This window comes from Elgaria multicarinata, chromosome 8, assembly GCF_023053635.1.
Source record: "Elgaria multicarinata webbii isolate HBS135686 ecotype San Diego chromosome 8, rElgMul1.1.pri, whole genome shotgun sequence".
In the NCBI taxonomy this organism is placed as follows: Eukaryota; Metazoa; Chordata; class Lepidosauria; order Squamata; family Anguidae; genus Elgaria; species Elgaria multicarinata.
This window is the reverse complement of record NC_086178.1, coordinates 112,589,785-112,612,741: the sequence shown is the minus strand read 5'-3', so window position 1 is coordinate 112,612,741 and position 22,957 is coordinate 112,589,785. Positions and strand designations below refer to the sequence as shown.

Sequence of the window (22,957 nt, the reverse complement as noted above, 5' to 3'; positions counted from 1 at the left end):
GAGGCCACCAGTGAGGGAGGAAGCAGCAGCCAGGCACCTCTCCACCGTGCCTGGGTCCAGCTCCAGCTGAGAGCCCCCTCCCTCCTGCTACCAACTGTCTCTGCAGAGGCCACCAGTGAGGGAGGAAGCAGCAGCCAGGCACCTCTCCACCGTGCCTGGGTCCAGCTCCAGCTGAGTGCCCCCTCCCTCCTGCTACCAACTGTCTCTGCAGAGGCCACCAGTGAGGGAGGAAGCAGCAGCCAGGCACCTCTCCACCGTGCCTGGGTCCAGCTCCAGCTGAGAGCCCCCTCCCTCCTGCTACCAACTGTCTCTGCAGAGGCCACCAGTGAGGGAGGAAGCAGCAGCCAGGCACCTCTCCACCGTGCCTGGGTCCAGCTCCAGCTGAGTGCCCCCTCCCTCCTGCTACCAACTGTCTCTGCAGAGGCCACCAGTGAGGGAGGAAGCAGCAGCCAGGCACCTCTCCACCGTGCCTGGGTCCAGCTCCAGCTGAGAGCCCCCTCCCTCCTGCTACCAACTGTCTCTGCAGAGGCCACCAGTGAGGGAGGAAGCAGCAGCCAGGCACCTCTCCACCGTGCCTGGGTCCAGCTCCAGCTGAGAGCCCCCTCCCTCCTGCTACCAACTGTCTCTGCAGAGGCCACCAGTGAGGGAGGAAGCAGCAGCCAGGCACCTCTCCACCGTGCCTGGGTCCAGCTCCAGCTGAGAGCCCCCCTTCCTCCTGCTACCAACTGTCTCTGCAGAGGCCACCAGTGAGGGAGGAAGCAGCAGCCAGGCACCTCTCCACCGTGCCTGGGTCCAGCTCCAGCTGAGAGCCCCCTCCCTCCTGCTGTCCCCTGTAACTGCTGAACTTTCCAACTAAGATTGTAGTGCCTGAATTTGCTTTCCTTTCCCCCCTCCTCCTCCTCCCTCCCAATCCCCTTTCCTTTTGTGTCATGTCTTTTAGATTGTAAGCCTGTGGGCAGGGACTGTCAAGAAATACTTTTGTAAGCCGCCATGAGAGCCTTTTTCGGCTGAATGGCAGCATAAAAATACTTAAATAAATAAAATAAATAAATAAATAAAATCCTTTTCTGGAACCTAAAGAAGGGGCCACAGGGGGCTCCAGGAGCAGATCTGTCTGCCCAGATAGGATCCCTCTTGGCACCATCCAGACACAGGCCAAAGCAGAGCTTGTCCACCTCAGTGCAGGCAGATCTAGTAGGAACAATGTGGGTCTGACACAACATCATATCCCGACCCCACCCAGGAACTAAGAACGATCCAAGAAGGACTCAGACAGCTTTGAATTTTCCTATGGTTTTCCAATGAATTCACTGATTTTTTTTTTATCTATTAGTTCTTGAGCTGATAGACACTATCTGCAGAGAGAAGAGAGAGCAAGACCAGTTAGAACTGTTCTCCAATAAGAACACTAATTAGAATTGAGCAAACAGTTCTAATTGGACACTATCAGCAAGAGATCGTGTGGATTCCAAGAAAAGGAGGGGAGATTACAAGTGGGCAGCTGTACCTATACCTCAATGGAATTAGGAAAGTAGTTACTGTGGAGGAGGAAAATACTGTGGAGGAGGAAAATATCTTGTCTGTTAGACACAATTCCCTGAATGTAACTGTTTATGAAGGACAACGTTATTACTTTGACTTGATTTGGAGCTTTAGACTTGTTTAAAATTTAAAATTGTTGATAAACTATATTCAGTTATCTTACATTCCTGACAAGCAAATCATTACACGCAAGTTGTATGCCCCTTGGCATTCTTTTTTACTGGATGTCTGATTCTACAGCTCACAATTAAGACAAACCTGTTCTACATAATATGTTAATGTTAAAATCACTGAAATAAAGAACAACTGAGACATACATTGTATTTTAAATTAACATGTATTTTTAGTTGCTGTACAAATTTCTTTGTGGTAGTTCTTTTTGCTGTCCTCATAAAAGATCAATAGAAAAGAAAATCTGTTATTTTCCATTTTTCTGAAGAAAACAGGTCCAGGGCAGGATCTACACTATTCATTACACCGTTGTTTAAGTGCATTGTTGCGTCCTCCCTTGCTACGTTACAAAATGCAACTTGAGCCCAGTCAATCGAAATACCTTTTCTTCTATCGTTTTACCCCGGCACACTCTTCTTTAGAACGTTCTTCATTATGCTCATACCGGCTCTGAAGTAAACCTCCTTCTTCCGGTGACTCTGAGCTAGACCTGCCGGGATAAGCCGGCAGGGAGGCGGGGCGACGCGTAGGGACGAGGGAAGCCCTGCAGCGTCTTAAAGGGGCCACGTGCGCCCCGAAAGATAAGCGGGTTTTTTTAAAAATTAAGCCTCTATCCCCTCTTTCACCGCCCTCCCTCCCCCTCCCCCTCCCCCTTGTCGCGTTGTGCCAGCTCTCCCTCCCCTAGAAAAGCCCTCACTTGTCCTAATCAGGAAGCAAAGACCATGGTCACGAGACATGACTTTGAAAGACGGCATTGAAAACAACGAAACTTTGGGGCACATTGTTAGTTTTAAAACGATTTTAACAGAAAGTGGAACGGTTTTAAAAGTCAGAAGAAATGTAACAACAACAGCATCACGTGACTGCTGACGTCATCTCTGCCAACTTGTTACGTTTCATCTAGACAAGTGTAGACGGCCCCTGGATTAGGGAAAAAAATAGCTAAAGAACACTGTGGTTAGGAGGGGCTACACCAGTGCTAGACTAAACAGAAAATGGGAAATTTACAGTAAAGAAAGATTAGAAAGGGAGGCTAAAGCTGCAGTCCTTTAGTCAGAAAAAAGTCCTACAACTCTTAGCATTCCACAGCCAACATGCATAGGATTGTGTTGAGTACATTTTTACCCACAGATTGTAAAGGGTTAAAAGCTTTGTAATCATGTTTCTGGACTTGGCAAGATTGCAACGGAGCGTGGAGGATGTGGCCTACGTGTCAGACATGGACAGAGGAGAATTGGACAATTGGACAATTAAGTATGTTGCAATTCTAGTGGTGAAATGTATTTAAGATGCACCGTGTTTAATGGCATCTTGTTTGGTTTAGGTGGTTTATGTTTATGTTTAGGTGATTAGGTGTTAGGAGATCCGTGTTGATGATGATGATGATGACCGCGCGTGTAAAGGAGAGTTTATACTGAACTGATAAGAAAGCCTCAGTAAAAGAACTTTACTGATTAATAAGGACTGTGAGTATTATTTATCCCCTCAACGAACCTCTCAAGGCAAAGTGCAAGGACTTTGCAGCCAAAACTTTAGTTGCGTGCTACGCACTCTGTTCTTATCATTCGGATAGATTGTGCCGTAACTAGAAGCAAACCTCACTGAGTTTAATAGGACTTATTCCCAGGATTATGTGATATTTCATCATGTGTAGAATTCAGGGAGTTGAAATGGTGAAAGAAGAGAGAGAGAATGATTGTGTCACTGTAGCAATATTTTCTCAGGCCTATTCAGTGTGATTTAACATTAAGCAAGAAAGAGCAGCTCTCTTTAAAACATTGTAACACTTGAGATGTAATATAAACTAGATTTTTGTGAAGATTTTTGATTGCTGGAATGGCTGCTCTTATATATTTTATAATTTTGTCCTGATTACTGTTGTTTCCTATTGTGCACTTGTTAAATTCTTTTATCATGAAATCCATTCAGAGAACAGTTTGTTATTAGGCAGACTACAAATATAATTCAATAAACAAAAAACCTACGGTTTACAAAACAATGTTAAAGGCTCTACAGTTTTCAGCCAAACTCCAAAAAGCAGGGAAATTGGGAGTTTAGGCTCACAGGCCTATAACGCCACATCCTCCTTAAGGAGGCAGTAAAATTTTACGTGCCAGTAAAATTCTCATTCTCCCAAAGCAGATATAAACCATGAGGACAGGATGGAGAATAGGATATGCAAAGGTGACTGTGGGGTTGTGGAAAACTGATGACGAACAACTTAGGGCCACCTACTTCTCTTTTTTTGTTTAGAGCAGCCCTTCCCCAACCTGGTGCCCTCTAAAGGTGTTGGACTACAACTCCCATCATTGCAAGTCAGTATGTCCCATGGTCAGGAAAGCTGGGACAGCAGGATAGGGAACACTGTTCTATATCCTTACCAAATATAGGGGCTGCACAATATTTTTTTCTCACACACATCTCGCATAGAGCAGCACGATTGATAACAGAAGGGGCACTATTTGTTGGAGATGTAGAACCAGAGCAAGGGCTGGCACTTTCAGCTTTTGGTAAATACCCTGCCCTTCAAAGAACCAATCTTTTTTCTTAAAATGTGTTCATACAAAATATACTGTTCGCTCCCCACAATCCCGCCACAATACATCATCTCATCAGAGTGACAGAGTGACTGTTATTATGAGTTGAATGCCAAAACATCTAGAGAGCTACATTTTGCCTGCCCTTGCTCTAGAACAGCATTCCCCGATCAGTTTTCCAGAACCCCACAGTCACCTCTCCACATGTTTGAGAGTACAAGTTGCAGCCTTCCTGTCCATGGGACATACTGACTTGCAATGATGGGAGTTGTAGTCCAACACCTTTGGAGGGCACCAGGTTGGGGAAGGGCTGCTCTAAACCTCCCAGAGAACTCCGGCTATTGGGCAGTATAGAAATGTAGTAAATAAATAAACAAAAAAAGAGAAGTAGGTGGCCCTAAGTTGTTCGTCATCAGTTTCCCACAACCTGTGAGCCTAAACTCCCAATTTCCCTGCTTTTTGGAGTTTGGTTGAAAACTATAGAGCCTTTAACGTTGTTTTGTAAATCGTAGTTTTTTTGTTTATTGAATTTCATGGTTTTGTGTAATGGATGACCACACAGGAAAGAAGCCATATAAACGTATGGGATGTGGGGAAAGCTTCAGCTGTAGTGGGACCTTGAGTAGACATCAAAGAACCCACACAGGGGAGAAAAAAAAATTTTTTTTAAAATAATTTCCCAATTTATACTATTTAAAATTTTTAAATTATGACACTATAGTGTAATTATTTTAAAAGTTACACTAAAATTTATAATTTTTACTATATTGACATTAAAGAATCCACTTAAACTAAGGATCAGAGTATCTAGCATTTTTCATATAACTGCTTGATAACCCACATATCACATAACTTCCAGATGAAAGGCATCACCAAATGTTGCTTCCTTGCTCGTATTTTCTTGCTATGTCAATAACTGGAGATCATTGTTAACAACACATTTAGGTATTTATTGCAGAGCTTTGGCTATGGGGCGGTATATCAATGTAATAAATAAATACACCCAGGCTATGGGGTGGTATATAAATGTAATTCCTTATGCCCCCCCTTCACGGCTTTCCCTCAGCCTACACTACCTCACAGGGTCGTTGTGAGGATAAAATGAAGAGGAGGATGAAGAGGACTACATGCCCTGGACTACTGCAACTACTGAGGGGCATTGAATTCTATGATTCTGTGAATCTAAGTGTACAGCAACTGGAGGGTGCCAGGTTGTAGCAAAAACTAGGTCCCTTAACCATTTCTCTGGTGTGAAGTAATGTTATGGGTATAAGATTCATGGATGTACATTTTAGAAAATGTTTTCCTTTCATACAAACATAAAGCAGCAGATTTAGCTTATAAGAAGCAGGTACACAGAGAAAGGAAAATATTTTCTTCCTTCACATCAGAGATTTTTTTTAAAAGACCTATATCTGTGTTCAAATTCAAAATACACACACACACACACAAATCTATAAAAGAAAGCTTAAAATGTAGTTCAGAATCTTTTAAAGAAACACACACTACCTGAAGAAGTTTAAACTCATGGCAGATAGGCCAGGGTTAACCTCCTCTCATTCCTAGTTTCAAAATATTTCTTTCCATAAAGTTTAAACTTTTAGAGGCTTGGGTGAGGAACTGCTACCCCAAAGGAAAGTTTGCCATATATTCTTTACTTTGAATTAAGAAGGATGCACCAGCACTTCAAACACGCACACATACCCCTCCCTCTTCACAATCAGAGACACACAACAAAGTCACTCAAACCCCTACCTGAACCAAACAGGTTTTCTTTTTCCTTGGAGGCCAGGGAAGGGCCTCCCTCCAAGGAAGGCAGATAGTTTCTCTCTCCCTCCCTGGCCTCCACAGCACTGTGGGAAAGGAGAAGGCCCAGACAGGGCCTTGCCTTATCTGCAGAAGGAAATGGCTCCTAAATGAGCCAGGCGGCCATCTTATTTCAGCCAGGCAGCCATCTTATTTCCAACCTTCCAATCTATTTGAGACAGGGGGGAGGGGGAGAGCGATGCTACTGAGCATGCTCCATTTAAGAGTTATGAGTCTGTACTCACTTTACTGGGGCAAAGAAATGTTCATTAAAAAAACAATGGAAGCAAATTTTTAAAAAAGAAAAGCCATTCCACCAACTAGAAGGACAGGGAGACAAGATCCCACCACTGGTTTGAAGGGTAAGGGTCCCAATTTGGAGCTTTTAGTGAGCAAAAAAATCGTCACCACCCGTAAGCCATTTTGAGCCAGAGAAGTTTTCCTCATTTTCGTACTTTGAACTGCCATCCTGCCCTCAATATTTCACAAATCTTCTTGAAACGCACAGGGTATGTAAAACCAGCATTTCTTTCTGGCAGGTCTCCGTTTCTGAAAGATTGGTGAAACATTTTCCATTTTATGAACGTCATAATGAACCACCCCCAATTTCGGCCTTAACATGGTGGAATGCTCTTTTCACTGATCGCCTATAACACAGGGAAACACTACCGTGTTTCCCTGTAATAAACAAACATATTGCTATATATAACATGGAAATTTATATTGAATTCAGTATGCCTCTGAATACCAGTTGAGTGGCCACCATATGAACAGAATGCTGAACTAGATAGGTCTGTTGCACAACTCTTTTAAGTGCTTGTAGAACACACATGAATAACAGGATTTTGGATTATATTGCTGGGTCATCTACCAGCAGTTGCCCTATGGGAAGGACCCTAACAACATCTTATATGTTGATATTGTTTGTTGCATTTTTAAAATGAAATTTAATGTCACATGTATGCTGCCCTGGAAGAATTTATATCTTGAAAGATGTATATATAAATAATATAACAAATAAATAGAACAACAATGGAGTTTATGTGGAGTATCCCCCACCCCACCCTAGGAAGGAAGTATCTTATTGAATCTTTCTTTTTCCTTGGCAGAAAATGTGAAGTTGCAGATTTGGAGACTCAGACAGAATGGAGTTATTCTGATACATCCATGAATTCAAGTGAGCAAAGTAAGATCATAAGGAATTTGTGCCAGATGTAATCAAACAGTTTTGATTACTTAAGAGTGTGCTATGAAAAAGGAAACGGGCATATGTTTGCATTGAAAACTCGTGTTATTGATATATTGGCAAAATTTGTTTGCATTTACATAATAGCCAGTCTCCTTTGCATTGAGCTACTTTAATCACACTACTGCAAAATTAATTGAACTTGGCTAACAATGAGAAAAGTGAAAAACAGGTAGAAAGTTCTACACCTAGGAAAAAGAAACCAAATGCACAGTTACAAGATGGAGGATACTTGGCTCAGCAATACTATAAAAGAGAAGGATTTTGGAATTGTTGTAGACCAACAATTCAGCTTGGGGTCTACAACAATTCCAAAATCCTTAATAGAACCTGGGGTCATCCCATGAAGTTATTTGGTGGGAGATTCAGGATAAATAAAAAGAAGGTCTTCTTCACAGAGCTCGTAGTTAAACTATGGAATTCACTACCACAAGATGTAGTGATGGCCAACAATTTGAATAACTGTAAACAGGGATTGGACAAATCCTGGAGGAGAAGGCTATCAATGGCCAGTACTCCCAATGGTCCAGTATCAGGGGCAGTTTGTGTATGTACACAAATGGTTGGGGAACATGGGCAGGAGGGTGCTGTTGTATTCATGTCCACCTTGTAGGTTTCCTACAGGCAACTGGTTGGCCTCTTTGTGAACACAATGCTGGACTAGATGCATGGCTCTTCTTACGTTTTTAAGGTCTGCCAACTCTTTTGTTCTCTTCCAGAGGCATTCAGCTGCATGAGAGCATGAGCAAAGATTTCAAATGGAGGGAGTGAACCTGGGCTGGGGTTGGAGGAGGCACATAGTGTAGGGTGACCATATGAAAAGAAGGACAGGGCTCCTGTATCTTTAACAGTTGTATTGAAAAGAGAATTTCAGCAGGTGTCATTTGTATATATGGAGAACCTGGTGGAATTCCCTCTTCATAACCACAGTTAAAGCTGCAGGAGCTATACTAGAGTGGTCAGATTTAAAAGAGGGCAGGGCACTTGCAGCTTTAACTGTTGTGATGAAGAGGAAATTTCACCAGGTTCCCCATATATACAAATGACACCTGCTAAAATTCCCTTTTCAATACAACTGTCAAAGATACAGGAGCCCTGTTCTCCTTTTCATATGGTCACCCTAGCATAGTGCTTCACAGGAGCAGGACAAATATGTCAAGAGTTAATGTTAGTGACATGTTTAACATGGTAACTGGAGAGTCTGGAGAGCAGACAGAAGAAATAGAGGAGAAAATGGAAGACAAAGCTCAAGACATTTTGCTGATGGGGCTGCAAAACTGCAGCTTATTGCATGTGACCTTTTCCTGGCCTCCCTTCCAGCCCCCTTTCTACTTTTTTTTTTGTAAAACCAACACAACTGACAGTTGAAAGTTAATTCAATAACACTCACAATAGAACAGCACACCAGAAGGCAGCAGGTTAGCTTAGAGGCATTGTGTGCACTGCATGGCACAGACAGCTCTGTCTTTTAATATCTCACTACCACCTCTGCCCCCGCCCCCCAGCATCTGTTACCTGAGGCAGCTGCCTCATTCTGTCTAATGGTAGGGCTGGCTCTGCTTCTGAGAAGGCTGCTGGATCACTGACTGGAGGTGATAGAAGGAGCAGGAAGCAAAATGTGTGGAGTGACTCTGCATTATTGTGCCAAATCTATGGTACTCTGTGTCCAAATAGCAGTTTCCAGGAGAGGGGTTTTTACCCAGGGAAATACTATGGGAAATTAGTTACACACACACACACACACACACTCAATCAGCACTGCAGTTCAGATTGGATTTGAGTTCCCTGCAGCTGTTATTAAAACTTTAAAAAACACCAGGAGATTTGATCACAGATCTTCTGATGTCTAAGTACATGAACCACATAGAATCATAGAATAGCAGAGTTGGAAGAGGCCTACAAGGCTATCGAGTCCAACCCTCTGCTCAATGCAGAAATCCACCCTAAAGCATCCCTGACAGATGGTTGTCCAGCTGCCTCTTGAAGGCCTCTAGGCTGTGGTTCAGCAGCAGATAATCTTGAAATCTAATTCCAATTATTGATATGTCACTAAAATTGATTTTTATTTCATGTTACTATATACACATAGTAATATTTATTGACATTTCTCATTTAGGAAGAAAGAAGCTGGACACGAGAAGCATGCATGGAAAGGAGAAAAGTGACCGCGTAGAAAGTGAAGGCGAGTTGTAATGGCAATATTTGTTTAACATTATTTGGTAGCACAACTAGATCCTCTTCTAAAATTTGTTGATCTTCAGAAACAATCCATGGAATAACAATGGACCCTAATGAAATCTCAGTATATTAACTCCAGAGGTACGAATTGCTCCAATTTAAATGTATTATCTGAGAGCTGGTTCATAAATTTGCCATCTGATAACTGTGGCATCAAAGAATAATGTGTGTGTGTATGAACGATCCAGATCAATCAAAGACAAAACTTCTATAGAGCCTGACTTCACCTTAAGCATATTACTTTTCAACAGTATGATATCATTGAGCTCCATCACAACTACTTTTTCCCCCTGGCTTGAGTTCACGGTTTCCCCCTCTGTTTCCTTAGCGAGTCTAGCGCTTGGGCACTTTCACGTTTGTGTCTTGTATCTTTTCACCTGTATTGCTACTGTGCCAGTGAAATCTCCCACCCCGCCCCCTAAGTTCTCCTTTCCCCGTGTTATTTTTATATATATATTTTAAAATATGTTTTTATTTCTGGGCAAAAACAATAGTACAGCAGCCTGAAACTGCACAATTAATGTACGTAATCGGAGCTTCTAATGTCTTTGAAATTATCCAACAGTTTTTCAGGCATCAATGCTCTCTCTCTCTCTCTCTCTGTGTGTGTGTGTCTTTCTTAATTGAACGTCTCCATATTTGGAAGAGGCTGAGTAGAGTGAGGGGTAGCTTTGATATTGACAACTGTGGCTAACCAAAATGCTTACATCTACATAATTTTTAAAGATAAAGAGATGAAACTTGGCACGGTGACAGCTTTAGACACGCCAAGTTTGAATCAGATCTGTTAATGCCTTCAAGTTTAGAATTTTTTAAAATATAAATTAACAAAAATGCTCACATCTGTTCATGCCTTGATTTTTAGGAATTTTTAATCCCTCCCAAAAAAAAAAAATTCTCCTGAAACTCCACCAATGTGAAATTCCACCTGTTTGCATTAGTGGACTTTCCATTACTTTGATAATGCACAGCTGTGCATCTCCAGTTCATAAAAATAGAGAGGTGAGAACAAAAGAGAGAGAGAGGGATGGAACAAAAATCTGCTGGGGCCTGCGACGTTGCCAGATGCTCCTGCATCTGGCCTCCTGAGCCCCAGCAAATGCACCTGGTGGATTTTTGTCTCATGGTCCCTTTAATGACAAAAGGGGCACACATCTGGGTGGTACTCACTTCTGCCTTGACATGTGCAGCCCTTTGTCCCCACCACCACCATTACCGCAGTGGGGGACTAACACAATTTCCCATGCCAGGGGAAATTGTGTAATTTCTCCCTAGAGTGGAGGAAGAAAATATGCAATTGCCCCAGACTTGGGGAAATTGTGTTAGTCCCCCTGCCACAGAGGGGCTTAAAGGCCATGTTAAAGGTAGCAGCTCGGGGGGAAGAAAATAATCTATTTGAGGAGGAGGAGGCAGCTGCAGGAAAAAAATAAACTCTTCTCCCCATGGCAAGGCAGAGTGGGGTGTTCTGGTATCCATTCTGATTGCTGGCCCACCCCAAGGACAAACTGGCAGAAAAGCCAGGCTGCCCTCGCTCTGGCTAGAAAAATTGGGGTAAATTCCTGGCTTTTCATCCATGCAACTTTGGCTCCTGTGCTAAAGGCACATTTTCCAAGGTCGAATTTTGCAGCTGGCAAAAGATGCCACGCAGATTCAGAACCACCCCGGGGCAAAGAAGACAGCCCCCTAGACAGCCTGCTTCTGTTCTGTTTACATGCAGCTACAGAGCTCAGGGAACTTCGTTGATAAAGGTTTTCAGTACTGGAAAGCTTTTTTGTTTGGACTAAATGTGAACCTTGCCACGACTCCCACATTTGTGGGACCTTTTCTTGGAAATTATTCCTGAACCCTGAATTCCTGTAAGTCTAGAAACCGATGCCCTTGAAACTCTGTCTTAGACTGTGAAGTTTCCATGCCATGAACTCTGGGAGACTGCTTGTCGGTGAGCTTCCAAGGCACTGTTACAGTGAGGGCTGACTCCCGAGGGCTCCCAGTGATGAGCCTTGTGGCCAGGCTGGGGGATAAGGACCACCTTTGAGGCCAACCTCTCTCCCCCACCTTGAGCCTTGGGCATGGGTTGGGGGTGACAGGGGAAGGTCTCCCTACCCCACGTAGGGGAGGGACAGCAGGGTGGCGAGACGGACCGCCACCCGCTGGACCGGGAAAGCTCGCCCCCTTCGCTTAGTAAGGCCTGACGCAGGCCTGGCTGGATGCCCGTGGGGAACCCCCCTTTGCAGATCTTGAATAAAAGTGGCCCAGTTTAATTCCAACACTTGTGTCGTCTCTTTATTTCTTGCGTCCGTCCCACAAATAGAGTTCAAGAGAACATGAAATGGTGTTAGGAGATAACTGTTTACAAGAGAACAAATTGCTCCCCTGCCTCCAGACCAATCCAGCAGTTGGGATGACATAAGGGGGTGGAGCTCCCCTTCCTTACCTGTTTAAGCACAAAGATCCAGAATGCCTGAATAGGGACGTAAAGTGCTGCATATATAACTTTTGCCCAGAATTATCTCATGGTGTGGCTAGCCCTGCACTGTCATATAATTTACAGCTTAGTCCTAGCTGTATCTACGTGGAATTAAGTTCTATAGATTTGTTTCAAATGGGACTTCCTTCTCATTTGTATTTAAAGTACGTGTGTTTAAGGACTTTGTTATTTTTTGTTCTACAGAAACAATAATCGGCAGCATAGGAGAAGAAGGAAGAGATGAGATTGAACTGGACAGTAAAGGTATGCCATGTCATGCTGAGAGAGTGTCAGGCACACTCTGAAATATTTGAATCAGAAACAAAATTGGAATATATCCATTCCATAACCATCTGTGCAGGGCTGGATCTAAAGGTAATTGGTATAGGTCCAACTCTACTACTGTCTTCACTGCAGACATAGCTGGGCAATGTGTGGGACTTGTACCATAGCTGGGCACAGTTGGGACATGTACCATCTTATTCATCTTTAAATAGGAATGTTGTGCTGGGTTCCCAGTACTCTTGTTTGAACTGGTAGCCCACTTCCTGGGGCCTTTGTGTCTGTCCTGCTATGGATGGATCAGAAGTTTTACAGTTGTTCTGGGATTGCAGAGTGGAAGAGAAGCCCACTCTGATGGCCTTAGTCAGAGGAGTAAAGACTGCTGGAATGTGTGTGTCTATGTGGGTTGTGTGTGTGCGCACACACACACACACACATATTACTATCAATTCTAAGATGCCCTTAGGATCATTCCATCCAAAGGTGGAATATGAAGCTTCTAAATAACCACCCTTGGACAATATATTCAGGAAAAACTCTAACTAAAAAGTCTGTTTCCCAATTTTCTCCTAAAGGCCAAACCTATAACCAGAGAAAGGTTTATACACGTGTCTTCTCTGGGGGTGGTTCCACACAGCAGCGGCTATTATTTGAGACACAAATATGTTTGTGTGTAATATATAAAGTCCTTTGGTAGCCTTGGTTGTAGCAGTGACTTGGAAAACCAGACCTGAGAATTAACATCATAATGTGCACTTTGTAAGTGGTCAAGTTATTGTTGTACAGGCAGAGGTGGAAACGTATGATTGGTTGATCTAACCAAGTGCTGTTTACTCTGACAGACAGTGGCTCAAAGAAGTATTTCCCATTCTTGTTGTCTGATGACCATTTTTAATAGCAGATGCTAGGAAGAGAACCCAGCACAACATTCCTATTTAAAGATGAAGATGGTACATGTCCCAACTGTGCCCAGCTATGGTACAAGTCCCACACATTGCCCAGCTATGTCAGCAGTGAAGAAAGTAGTAGAGTTGGACCTATACCAATTCATACCTATACCAATCCACACAGGACCTCAATCTGCCTCTCTTATAGAGTATGTAAACCAACCTGACCTACTTCTTTCCCAAACCTATTTTGAGTGACTTAGCAATGCAAACTTCTGTCAGCCTACATACAGCAGGGGAAGTAAAAGTGGTAGCACATTTCCTTAGGCCTTTGTGTCTGTCCTGCTATGGCTAAATCAGATTCAGCATTAAAAGAAATCATGAGGTAATCCAAAAGATAAGGCAAGAAAGTAGGCAAATAGTCAAGCACAAAGGTTTCAGTCCAATATGGGATCAGGCTAAGGCAGGAATGGCCAAGACAAAAGCAAAGGTCAAAGCAGCCGGATACAATAGACAATCCAGAAGCAGAGTCAAGTGAGTGAGTCCAAGGATCTCCTGTCCAAGTAGTACTAAGCTAGGAAAGGAAAACAAGACACATGTCACTGGAGGTGGTAGAACATTGTTGTTCCATCACTGGCTAGGCTAAAACTGAAGCTTATATATCCAGAGGTTCCTGAGGCCAACTGCAGTGCCTTACAGCCCCTCTGGCAAAGGAGGGCCTTTCTCCCAAAGAGTACTTCCCTCCTGAAAAGTCTCCCCTGAGGGCCCAGGCTCTTCCCAATCTCCTGACATGGGTGGCTCTTTGGCATTGGCTGTTCCTAAACTCAAGCTCTTCCTCAGAGGGGATTCGTACAGTAAGGGCATGGCAGTGTCCTTATTTAAAATGCAACAAAATATGTACTCTCAGTTACGAAGTAAATCCAAAAACCTGTATTTATTTTTACATTTCTTTTTTTCTTTTTCAAGTCAAACATTTTTTTCCAGATCTAAATACTCAAGCCTCTAAACTGACTAAATCTCAAATGACTATTTGAGATTACTTCTTTCTGATTGCTTATAAGTTTTAGCACAGTTGGGAATCTGGTTTTCTATTTTTAAAAGAGACTGCTAGGTAGCTCGTATTTATCATTCAGGTTGATTTGTAACAAGTGTCTGTTACATTTTGCACACACACACACACACACACACACACACAAATTAACTTCGTTTTCATCTCTATTTTTCCCCTATGAAAATATTGCTAATGCCTCCATTTGGACATTTCAAAGTGCGCTCTTCTCCTGCTGAAGAGGAAATCGAGCTAAACGCTCTTTTCAAAGCTGAGGTGAGATTAGAAAGTTGAGACGTGAAGACTTCAAGCCCATCTCTTGCCCCCTCAGGCAGGATGGTTCTCATATGTCACTTTGTTTGACACAAACCAGAACAAATACACTGAAGATAATGCAGCCATATACAAAGAAAGTAGCTTCATTGTAGAAATGTCTAAAATGTGATGCTTAAAAGCTACTGTTGATACAAAATGTTTTTAGAACTGAGATTTCCCCTGCCATTTGACTGCTTTGGAGCAATGCAACAACTGTAATGAAGTTTAAATTAGCAGTCCCGTGGCCCTTAGCATCTCAGAGGCCATCGGATATTTTGGAAGTGGGAACGGGAGCTCCGGTACTGGCTGATCTCTGAGGTTGGGAACTTAACCTCAGAGAAGGGGGGCATTTCAATGAGCAGGTTGGGGAGGAGGCTGGAGAAGCTAGGATACAAGGCCTCTCCAGCCTTAATCCCTCCTCTTTTGAAAAGCCCCAGCTAGGTGGGCAAAAAAGCCCATCAAGTGAAAAATAGGGCAGGTGAAGATTGCCTCTGCTGTTGCTCCCTCGCTGTATTGGATGATCATAAGTCTCTGAATTTAGGGTCTTACAATAACTGAGGGCACAACCCATACATAGAATCATAGAATAGCAGAGTTGGAAGGGACCTACAAGGCCATCGAGTCCAACCCCCTGCTCAGTGCCCATTGTTTATGTAAATTGAATGTAATCTCTTCCTCTCCTTCCCAATCCCATGTCCACACCCACATCTAGCTGTCTACATCAGAATCTATTCTTTGAATTTGTGGGTTCATCCCACATACCGTTTCCCATGAATTATCCCCTACAGCACTAAGCTGTTGCCGTTGTTGTTGTTGTTGCTACCAGGTGGCTAGATCCTTTGCATACCAGGAAATGGGTTTAAGGGGGGAAATGTAAAAAAATGTAAAAAAAATCATAAAAAATTGATGACCCAATCCAATTCAAATTTGGTATGCTTAAAGCTCTCCTTAATATCTATTACTGTGCCAATTTTGATGTCTTCATCTTTAAAGCTTACGCAGATATAAGCATTTGTTTGATTTTTCTTCAAATCCTGCTCCTGCACCCCAGTGGCCACTGGGAAAACAACACATGATACGCCTGAAAACTAGTAGCAAAATATTGCACTTCTTTTGGATAAGAAGCGCAATTAAAGCAGGATGCCTGGGAGTACTTCACAATCACAGGAGATTATAAACTGGAAAGCTTCGGAGTCCTTTGCACGCAATTCGCAGTGATTGCACAGTACAACGCTGGTGTGATAAAGCTCTTAGTGGGAAATAGCTGGGGAAGTTTTGGGAAAACGGACAGAGCTCAAAATGAGGTTGAACATCCTTTCTCCCACCCTGATGGTTTCGTGTTTTTCCAGCTTTTGCGCAGCTTTCCCCTATTCTAAAAGGTTGAAAGGCAGAGCAAGAATTAGGGAGAGCTTTTGAAATACACTTTTTTTCAGGGCACCGTAATATTTATTGGTGCCTTCTATAATTATGTTTCTCTGCCTGAGAGGACAAAACATCAGGGTAGGTTTGAAAGTTTGGTGGCACTCTTCTATTATGTGAGGCAACTGGCCATCTTAGTAGAATCTTCTTTCTGTCAAAAGAATTGACTGAAATATTGCTAACTATTAAAAGAAATATCTTTTAATAGTTAGCAATTTAGGCAAAATTAGGTTCACAAGATATAGCAAACTTTCCCCATGGTATACACTTCTATGTAGCAATTAGCATGAAACCCACATTAAGGTCATCATGCACGTAATGTAGCAAAATAAATGTGCATACATTTATCACATAGGATGTTGATTTAGAGTGATCAAAATACTGAGAGGGTGATGGAACAAGGATCATACAGAAGGCCTGGAAAGTAGTTGAAGAAATCCACAGAAAATGTCTACTAGCTTTTAAAACATTGTCTCCAAAGTTACAGGCATGAAGTTCTTGTAAAATGAAAACAAAACTTGCCAGGCATCCAAAGGCTGTCCCATTATATTGAATTACTCAATATAAATCTGACTTGTCGAAGGGGCCTACTCATGAAAAAGTGATTTGACTGAGGCTAATTGCAATCAGGCATATCATAGAATCATAGAATCATAGAATATCAGAGTTGGAAGGGGCCTACAAGGCCATCGAGTCCAACCCCCTGCTCAATGCAGGAATCCACCCTAAAGCATCCCTGACAGATGGTTGTCCAGCTGCCTCTTGAATGCCTCTAGTGTGGGAGTGCCCACAACCTCCCTAGGTAGCTGATTCCATTGTCGCACTGCTCTAACAGTCAGGAAGTTTTTCCTGATGTCCAGCCGGAATCTGGCTTCCTTTAACTTGAGCCCGTTATTCCGTGTCCTGCACTCTGGGAGGATCAAGAAGAGATCCTGGCCCTCCTCTGTGTGACAACCTTTTAAGTATTTGAAGAGTGCTATCATGTCTCCCCTCAATCTTCTCTTCTCCAGGCTAAACCTGCCCAGTTCTTTCAGTCTCTCTTCATAGGGCTTTGTTTCTAGACCTCTGATCATCCTGGTTGCCCTCTTCTGAACACGCTCCAGCTTGTCTGCATCTTTCTTGAATTGTGGAGCCCAGAACTGGACGCAATACTCTAGATGAGGCCTAACCAGGGCCGAATAGAGAGGAACCAGTACCTCACGTGATTTGGAAGCTATACTTCTATTAATGCAGCCCAAAATAGCATTTGCCTTTCTTGCAGCCATATTGCACTGTTGGCTCATATTCAGCTTGTGATCTACAACAATTCCAAGATCTTTCTCGTTTGTAGTATTGCTGAGCCAAGTGTCCCCCATCTTGTAACTGTGCATTTGGTTTCTATTCCCTAAATGTAGAACTTGGCATTTATCCCTATTAAATTTCATTCTGTTGTTTTCAGCCCAGCACTCCAGCCTATCAAGATCACTTTGAAGTTTGTTTCTGTCTTCCAGGGTATTAGCTATCCCACCCAATTTTGTGTCATCTGCAAATTTGATCAGCGTTCTCTGCACCTCCTCGTCCAAATCATTGATAAAAATGTTGAAGAGCACTGGGCCCAGGACTGAGCCCTGCGGCACCCCACTCGTTGCCTCTCCCCAGTTTGAGAAGGTTCCATTGATAAGTACTCTTTGAGTCCGATTCTGTAGCCAACTGTGGATCCACCTAATAGTTGTTCCATCTAGCCCACTTTTAGCTAGTTTGTTAATCAGAATGTCATGTGGTACTTTGTCAAAAGCTTTGCTGAAGTCAAGATATATGACGTCCACAGCATTCCCACAGTCCACAAGGGAGGTTATCCTATCAAAAAATGAGATCAAATTAGTCTGACAGGATTTGTTCCTGACAAATCCATGTTGGCTTCTAGTAATCACTGCATTGGTTTCAAGGTGTTTACAGATTGACTTCTTTATAATCTGCTAGTTTAATTTGAGATGAGGTTTTTAAAAAACTTTTGTTTTAGGATCATTCCATCACTGAACTTTGCCAACTTGGTTGCTGTGAGTTTTGTACCATCAGACTAAAGCCTTTGCCTACAGCAGAACAACTGGACGAGAAGCCAGAAGCAGTGGAAAGTGTATGTATTATAAACATTATATTTTTCTGATACATATTCCAGTCTCAGAAGCCCAGGTCTTTGCTGTTGTGCTGGTGGTGGCGGTTGACAAAGTGTAGTTTAAAATAATACAAGGAACTGATGTTTAACAGATAAAGTACTAAATAAGACTCTTACAATATGGATTGACAGAAAATCCATCCTGTGTTACTGGCTCCATGAAGAGCCTTGCTTGTTAGGCCTCATCTACACCAAGCAGGATATTGCACTATGAAAACGGTATAAAGACAGGAGCCACACTGCTGCTTTATAGCGGTATTGAAGTGCACTGACAACTGCTGGGGCCCATTGACACAGACCATATACAGCTTTCATACCGCTATATCCTGCTTGGTGTAGATGAGGCCTTAGTTTTACTTTTCCATCCTGGGAATTGCAGTGATAGCTGCTCCCTTATCAATTTTAAATTGAAACCTATTTCCATTTAAGCTTATGTTAGTTTTCCAAGATGGCATCTCTTATATTGACAATATAGATTGTAAAAATATGGTTTCCACATATTCCTTTATTGTTTGTTACTGTATCATTTCGACATTTGTAGGCTTGCTGCTTCAAAATGCCCTATTCTGTGTCATTACATATACTCTATGTACTTCACAGGGTATTGTTATCAATTAGATTTCCTGCCATAACTTCATTTATTTATTTATTTATTTATTACATTTCTATACTGCCCAATAGCCGGAGCTCTCTGGGCGGTTCGCAAAAATTAAAACCATTCAAAGTATAAAACAACAGTATACAACCATCATATAAAATACAATATAAAAACTCAACCAGATAAAAACAGCAGCAATGCAAAATTACAAATTTAAAACACCAAGTTAAAATTTATTTATAGACTGTTAAAATGCTGGGAGAATAAAAAGGTCTTCCATAATATATTCCTTGGACGATTTCTACACCAGGCTAAAATCATGCAACTTTACTGGGGCTCCTATTTCATTGCTCCGTATTTACATTCCTTGGATAGAATATGTGTATCAGTGTTGAAAGCATCTGCAGTTTCTCTCTTTTTGGCACCTCCTCTTAAATTTTGCTCTTATGCTATTTTGTCTGCCTATAAAATGATTATCAAAGATTTATTTAACTTTCTTATAATCTTTTTGTTCTTTACAATGAGAGCTAGACTCTGGGCTGTCTCAAGTTATTTTGGCACCCCTCATGGTGATATTCTGAATGGGTAAAAAAGGCTATTGCGATATTGTGAATGGGTAAAAGAGGTTACTGCAATATTGTGACTGGGTAAATCTAGCTGCTGCTCAGGAAAGTTTAAGTGAAGCACTGAATTAAGCCCCTCTTCCCTTTTATCCATCATTGTGATATTGTGAAAGGTTAGAATGGCGCTACTGCGATGTTTTGAATGTGTAAAGCAGTCTGCTGTGTAAAACAGCGCTACTGGGATATTGTGAACAGTTAAAATCGTTACTACAATATTGTGAATGGGTAACACTAGCTACTGCGATATTGTGAATGGTTATCATAGAACCATAGAATCATAGAATTGTTGAGTTGGAAGGGACCACAAGGATCATCTAGTCCAACCCTCTGCAATGTGCAGGGAAACCAGTTAAACCATCCATGAGAGGCGGCTGGTCAGCCTCTTCTTAAAAACCTCTAGAGATGGAAAAATCACAACCTCCATAGATAGACTGTTCTACTGTTGTACAGGTCTTACTGTCAGGAAGTTTTCCATATATCTAATTGGCATCTAAGTAGCTGTAACTAATACCCATTATTTTGGGTCCTAATTTTTGTGTCCATGGAAAATAGTTCTTGACCATCTTCTAACCTGCTAACATGTCTTACATGTCTTACTTAAGTCTTCTTTTCTCCAGACTGAACATCCCAAGTTCCTTCAGTCTGTCATCATAGGGCATGTCCTCAAGCCCCTGTATCATCTTTGAACCTGTCCTTCTGGAAAAGTGGTGCCCAGAATCATACACAATACTCCAGGGGTGGGCTCACTAGTGCCAAGAAGAAAGGAATAAAGGCTTCACATGTCTTTGTTACAATGCTTCTTCTAATGCAGCATAGAATTGTGTTAGCAGTGGGGCACAGGAGTGTCCCCCTGCGCCCCACAGCTATCTTGTATGCTGACTCATGTTCAGATTGCTGTCAGTGACCACACCCAAATCCTTCTCTGATGTAGTGCCTCCAAGCCATGAATCCCCCATCTTCTATCTGTGCCCCATGTGTACCCAGGGAGGGATGTGTATGTCCCTTGCCCCCTCCCACCCTGCTATCCATCTGGGGGATGGAAGGAGCTCAAGCTGATATCCAAATGGATTGCAGGGCAGGGGATGTGAAGGATGTCTCCCATGGTTTGACATGTAATGTCAAATCGTGGGAGATATCCTTCCTCCGAAAGTGTCCTCCTGCGCCCCACCTTCTTTTGCCACAATGTGCTGGTGACTGAAGACACTAGGAACTCCTGCCACTGCTTGAGAGGGGCAGGAGATTCTAGCATCCCATCTCCAGTACTTTATGGCAAATAAAGTCAGGGCACAGGAGGAGAGCGTCCGCCTATGTCCCGCTCTCTGTTTGCCATTTGTGCATCTCGGGATGGCACGAAGAAAAGAGAAGGGGATAATTTGCATATTCCTGAGGAATTCTGGGAAGCGAGCAGAAGTCACCGCAAGCAGCAGAGAAGTTGGACTTCGACTGACCGGCTCAAGAGAGCAGCCCACGCTCCGTTAACAAATCCACTTTCTTTTCTTCCTCTATAGCATATAATGGATGGAATGGAGTCTCCAGTGATGGTGACCTGCAAAGTGTCTGCCTGAGATCGACATGGCATGCACGTGCAACAAGTGCAAGCTGGTTGCACTATTGGAAGAAGAAGTGAGAGTTCTTGAGCAGCGGGTGTCCACCCTCCAAGGAATAAGAGAAAGCGAAGAGTTCTTAGACAGAATGGTGGTACTGCAAGAGCAACAACAAGCACAAGAGATGGAAGAGCAACAGCAAGTTGAAGCAGAAGTGGAGAATGCTGAGGTGGGAAAGCAGAAGAAGAGGAAACTCCCTGACAATTAGGCACAGAAGAACTAGAAGACACTCTGCACCAATGGAACCACTAGAGCTGTGTGTCCGCTTTCAGCTACTGGAGAATGAGACTGGAGGACAGCCTGCGAGGAAGAATTACAGGGGACCCCATGCAACAGTGAGCAAGAGGCAGAAGGTCAATTGACCAAGGAGAAGAGAAGAGTTTGGTAAACCCCCCAGAGAGCTTCGGCTATGGGGCGGTATATAAATGTAATTAAATAAATAAATAAATAAGAGTAGTCATTGTGGGAGACTCCCTGTTGTGTGGGATTTGAAACACAAGCATGTTGCGAAGACCCATAGATTCACCAGGTATGCTGTATCCCTGGAGGACAGATTAGAGATGTGTCTGAAGGGTTGCCAAAGCTCATAAAGCCCACTGACACGTACCCTTTTCTTCTCATCCATATGGGAACAAATGATATTGCCAAGCGGAGCTACAAAGAAATCACATCAGATTTTGAAAGCGCTGGGAAGGAAACTCAAGAACTTTGGGGCCCAGATAGTTTTCTCATCCATCCTCCCAGTTCTTGAAAGAGGAATAGAAAGGGAAAGAAAAATACTCCAGGAGTACGATTGGCTACTAAGATGGTCCTAACATGGAGCTGGCTTCTTTACAGCTGCCATGCACTGGGTTGCCATTTTCATTAAGCTGTCCGCCACAACCCCAAAATCTCTTTCTTGGTTGGTCACCACCATGTTAGCCATTATTTGAAAGGGAATTGAGAATAAAACTGCCAGTATCCTACTGCCTTTATACAAATCTATGGTGTGGCACATTTAGAATACTGTGTACAGTTCTGGTCACCACACCTAAAAAAAAGATATTGTAGAGCTGGAAAAGGGACAACTGAAATGATCAAGGGGCTGGAGCAACTCCCCTATGAGGGAAGGTAACAACAGATGGGATTATTTAGCTTGGAAAAAAGGCGAGTAAGGGGAGATATAATAGAGGTGTACAAAATTATTCATGGTGTGGAGAATGTGGAGAGGGAGACATTTTTCTCCGTGTCTCATAATACTAGAACCTTGGGACATCACATGAAGGTGATTTGTGGGAAATTCAGGACAGATACAAGTAAGTACTTTTTCACACAGCTCATAGTAAAACTATGGAATTCACTACTATAAATGTAGTTATGGCCACCAATTTGGATGGCTTTAAAAGGGGGCTAGACAATTCATATCATAGAATCATAGAATAGCAGAGTTGGAAGGGGCCTACAAGGCCATCGAGTCCAACCCCCTGCTCAATGCAGGAATCCACCCTAATTCCTTGAGGAGAAGTCTATTACTAGCTACTCGTATTACAGGCAGTATGTCTATGTACACCAGTTGCTGGGGAACATGGATGGGAGGGTGCTGTTATACTTGTGTCCTGCTTGTGGTATCCTGGTTGACAGCTGGTTGGCCTCTGTTTGGACCAGAAGCTGGACTAGATGGAGCCTTGGTTTGATCAGACTATTCCATGATCAGACTGTTAGTGGCGAGCTATGGGCCTAGCAGCCTGATCTGCTTACTCAAAAGCCTCACTATGCTCAGTGGGGTTTTCTCTCACATTAGTGTGCTTAGAACTGTAGAATAAGGGATGTTTGAATTGAGAAGCATCCCTTATACTGCACAAGAAATCTCCCCAATGCCAGGAACCAGAGAGCTTGGAATCTGGGATAACATAGTGAGGAAAATAGAAAATCTTGATGGTGACTTCCACCAAAATGGTTTTCAGGCTATTTCTGAGCTAACGTTATTGCATGTTATAGAAGAAAGCTGCCAATCAGAGTGAGTGTTCTTTTCTCAGCTGTAAT

The 22,957-nt window shown here is 42.8% G+C and overlaps 1 protein-coding gene across 1 annotated transcript in view; it reads left to right on the top strand.

Annotated features, from left to right (window-relative positions):
• The window catches only part of ERICH6B (glutamate rich 6B), a 56,678-nt gene that overhangs the window by 5,984 nt on the left and 27,737 nt on the right, over window positions 1-22,957 (top strand). The window contains exons 4-8 of the mRNA XM_063133195.1: window positions 7,166-7,242; window positions 9,419-9,484; window positions 12,212-12,271; window positions 14,445-14,500; window positions 17,958-18,071. Coding sequence (XP_062989265.1) covers window positions 7,166-7,242; window positions 9,419-9,484; window positions 12,212-12,271; window positions 14,445-14,500; window positions 17,958-18,071 — 373 coding nt within the window. The remainder of the gene's footprint in view (window positions 1-7,165; window positions 7,243-9,418; window positions 9,485-12,211; window positions 12,272-14,444; window positions 14,501-17,957; window positions 18,072-22,957) is intronic.